We start from the raw sequence: 3,677 nt of genomic DNA on the forward strand, positions 1-3,677 counted from the left end.
TCCATGCCATCACTGCCACCCATGAGAGCATCACTGGGAAGGTGAGAGGAAAGGAGTGGGGCGCTGGAGGAAGAATGCCATGCTGCCAGCCAGAGAAACCCTTATGTGCTGTGTGCAGGAAAGACAGCAACTGACTGAGAGAGAGGGATGGAGAGTCCACGTAGGAACCTGGGACAAACGACCCATGGGGATGCATCTTTAGCATCACCTCAGTACCTGTGGCTCTGAACTTCCTCAAGAGTTTGGTAGGATTCATTGAGGGTTGAAATTGTCTTCCTGGGGCAGAGGGAAAGGGTTTTTTTCCTGCTCAGTGCTGTCTAAAGAATAGGTTCCTGAAGGCATTGTTGTAGTTTTTGTTGAAAGCAGTGTAGATGAGTGGATTAAAAAAGGAATTCGAATAGCCTAGCCATAGAAAAATACTCTTCCAAATGGGTGGGATGTCACATGAGCAGAGAGGGTTGATGAGCTCCGTGATGAAGAAGGGGATCCAGCAGAGCACGAAGACCCCGATAAGGATGCCCACCATGAGGGCAGCTTTCTTTTCCTTCTGCTCTCTCCACGTGTCTCCGTCCGTCTGGAACGTAACAGTGGCGTGCCGGACAGTGAAGACCATCTGTGGCTGCTGGGCAGCTTCTTTTACCTGCCAAACACAAACACAAGTCGCACCGTATGTGCCTCGGTCAGCTGACCCCGCGCAGCAGGTACACAACCAAACTATGCAAGTGATGGCCAGAGCTCACGGGGGAACGCGGGCCATATACGTCACACACTAATGGAGGGGAGATCGGTTCTGTGACCCTCCTCTGGGTAACACACTACTGCTTGTTCAGCATGGAGAAAAGAAGGCTGCAGGGGGACCTCATTGCAGCCTTCCAGTACCTGAAGGGAGCAGAGAAACAGGAGGGGAATCAACTTTTTAAAAGGGCAGACAATGGCAGGACAAGGGGGAATGGATTGAAGCTGAAGGAGGGAAGGTTTAGATTAGATATTAGGGGGAAGTTCTTTATAGAGGAAGTGGGAGGTGCTGGAACGGGCTGGCCAGAGAGGTGGTGGATGCCCCATCCCTGGAAGTGTTCAAGGCCAGGTTGGATGGGGCCCTGGGCAACCTTGTGTAGATCCAGGCCTGGAGTTTGGTGGCCCTGCTTGTGGCAGGGTGTTGGAACTCTGTGATCCTTGGGGTCCCTTCCAACCCAGACCATTCTGTGATTCTATGATTTTTAAGCTGAAGGGAGCAGTGATACACAGGCACATGGAGCTGCTCACCCACATCACAACGATTACTTCCCCATTTACAACCAGATCAGAAGAGGTACACCCCCGTACACCGTGCACAGAAGTCTCCTGGCTTTCTCTGAACCCACTGAGTTTAAGAGTCCTTCTTAGGAGAGGAAAGAAAATGAGCATCCATTTCCTTCCTCCCCCCATCCCCAAGAAGCCTTTATAGCACACAGCCACTGCACTGGCAGTGAACGGACACAGTGAAGCCAGGATTAGGAAGGATTTACAAGGACGTTCTGCATGGGTGTCTTTGGTGTGGGCAAATTCAGGCTCCCCAGAGCCACAGCTACTTGCCCAGTTACCGTCCACGGTGGAGATGGGATCCCATCTATTCACACCCCCACAGACCTCCCCATGGGAGGAATGCTGACCCCTTACTCACGCTTGTGAGCACTGATTCAGCATTCCATGGGGGGACGCCTGTGAGTCACTCCACACCCACGTGGAGCTCAGGCTCACAATCTGGTCTGAAGTTGCTTTAACTACACCTTGTGTCCCCAGCTGAGGACTTGGAAGGAGTCGAAAGACTGGCTTTGCAAGCTTCGCAGTCAACTTTCCCTTGAAAGCCTCCAGGGCTTTGGCGGGATGCTCTTGGCTCACACAGTTTAGCTCTGAGTTTCCCTCACTGCTGCAAGGGCTTGGCTGCTACCAGCAGTTGATTAGAGAAAAATACAACCAAGTTGACCTACCTCAAGGGCTTCTGGTGTGATGGGAGTGATGGAGTTGCTATTCCGAGATCCAATTCGAAACTTAGCAGCCTTGTAGATCTTCCAGTACACAAAGAGCACCACGCAGAGGGGCAGGTAGAAGGCGCCAAAAGTGGAGAAGATAGTGTAGGAAGGCTCCCGGCTGACTTGGCACTCCTCACTGTCCTCTGAGTAAGTCTCTCCCCAGCCAAAGAGCAGTGGGGCCAAGGAGATGAAGGCAGAGAGTGCCCAGGTCAGGGCAATCATGATGTTGGAGATGCGGCGCCGGATGCGGAGCGTGTACTCCAGGTGGCGGGTGATGGACCAGTAGCGGTCGAGGGCGATGGCCGTGACATTCCAGATGCTGGCGGTGCAGCACAGCACGTCGAAGGAGATCCACACCTGGCAGAGCGACCGGCCCAGCCGCCACCGCCGCCCCGACAACTCGTGCACCAAACTAAGGGGCATGACGAGGGCCGCCACCATCACATCCGAGATGGCCATGGAGGCCACCAGGTTATGGGGCACCCGGTGGAAAGTGCGCACGCGGAGGATGGTGGCCAGGACCATCCCGTTCCAGAGGAACGTGGCCACAACCAGCATGGCCAACAGGGTGAGGACCAACACGCTGAAGACAGAGAGGTGCACCCGGCCACCGTCCGGGTCTGCGGAGGACCCGCTCCGGTTGCCGGCATCCTGTGTGGTATCAGCGAGGCAGCTGAGGTTGAGCAGGCGCTCCATGCCGAGGGGCTCCGGGGCAGCCGGTGCTCCTTCGGGCGAGGGGGCCGGTGCTCGGCGCTGCGTACTCCCGTGCCGGGGCGGGAGGGGGGCAAGGAGGGGGGGCGGGGGAGCGCCGCCCTACCGCGGGCGCGGAGGGTCCCCGGCCGCCCCGAGCGCCTCCGGGCGCGGCGCTTCCGCGCTGTCCGCCGCTGGGGTCTTCATCCCCGGGCGGAAGAGCCCTGCGTCAGCCGCCGGCTGACGGCACCCCCCCGGCCCGCCCCGGCGCGCCAGCCCCAGCGGCGGGAGGCGGCGGCTCCGCGGGCGCGGCCGGGGTGCGCGGCTGCGGGTAGGCGCGGAGCGGGGCGGCGCCGGCCGCGGCGGCGGATCCCGCGCGGAGGAGCGGCTGCCCCTGCGGAGGCGTCGGCGCTGCGGGTGAGTGTCCCCCGCCGCCGTGCGCGGGTGCGGAGCGAGCGGCCTCTCGGCGGGGAGCGGATCGGGGCTTGCGAGGTCGTGCTTAGTCATGTCGGGGGCGCGGGTCGTCCCTCCAAACCAGCGCCGGGCGGAGCGGGGCGAAGGCAGAGCCGGGAGCCGCTGCCCGTCGCCCGCACCGCGGGGCGCAGCGCGCCCCCCCCGGCTTTGTCTGGCCGCTTCTGCCCGGGGCGGCTTCTCCCCCCGCGGGGCGTTTTCGGTGGCAGACGCATAAAGTTAAGCGTCCCTGGGAAATGGTACCTGGGCTCTGCCAAAAACGTGTTGGTGAGGAGCCGCGGGCATCGTACGGCTCCGGCGTGTGCTAGAGCCTGCGTCCGGCAGAGCCGATCCGCATCCTGGCTGTTCCCTGTGCGGAGGATGTGGCGGGGGATTGTTTCTTTGGAGAAGTTCTGCTCTGGCATCTCCTAACTTGCTAGCGATTGGCGGGGGGCTTTTATTAGACATAACCTACCCTCGGCTTTCGCTAGAAACTGTGAAATTAATGACATTAGCCGCTCAGGGAAT

At 59.6% G+C, this 3,677-nt stretch overlaps 1 protein-coding gene across 1 annotated transcript; it reads right to left on the reverse strand.

Annotated features, from left to right (window-relative positions):
* Window positions 1-307: 307 nt before the first annotated feature.
* On the reverse strand, window positions 308-2,705 carry HTR5A (5-hydroxytryptamine receptor 5A; the record flags this gene model as incomplete). Its single annotated transcript, XM_084260233.1, has 2 exons — window positions 308-640; window positions 1,968-2,705. 2 exons carry the CDS (start codon window positions 2,703-2,705, stop codon window positions 308-310), a joined length of 1,071 nt encoding a protein of 356 aa, XP_084116359.1.
* Window positions 2,706-3,677: the final 972 nt, after the last annotated feature.

The sequence above is a fragment of the Gallinula chloropus genome (assembly GCF_964237585.1).
Source record: "Gallinula chloropus genome assembly, chromosome: 2".
In the NCBI taxonomy this organism is placed as follows: Eukaryota; Metazoa; Chordata; class Aves; order Gruiformes; family Rallidae; genus Gallinula; species Gallinula chloropus.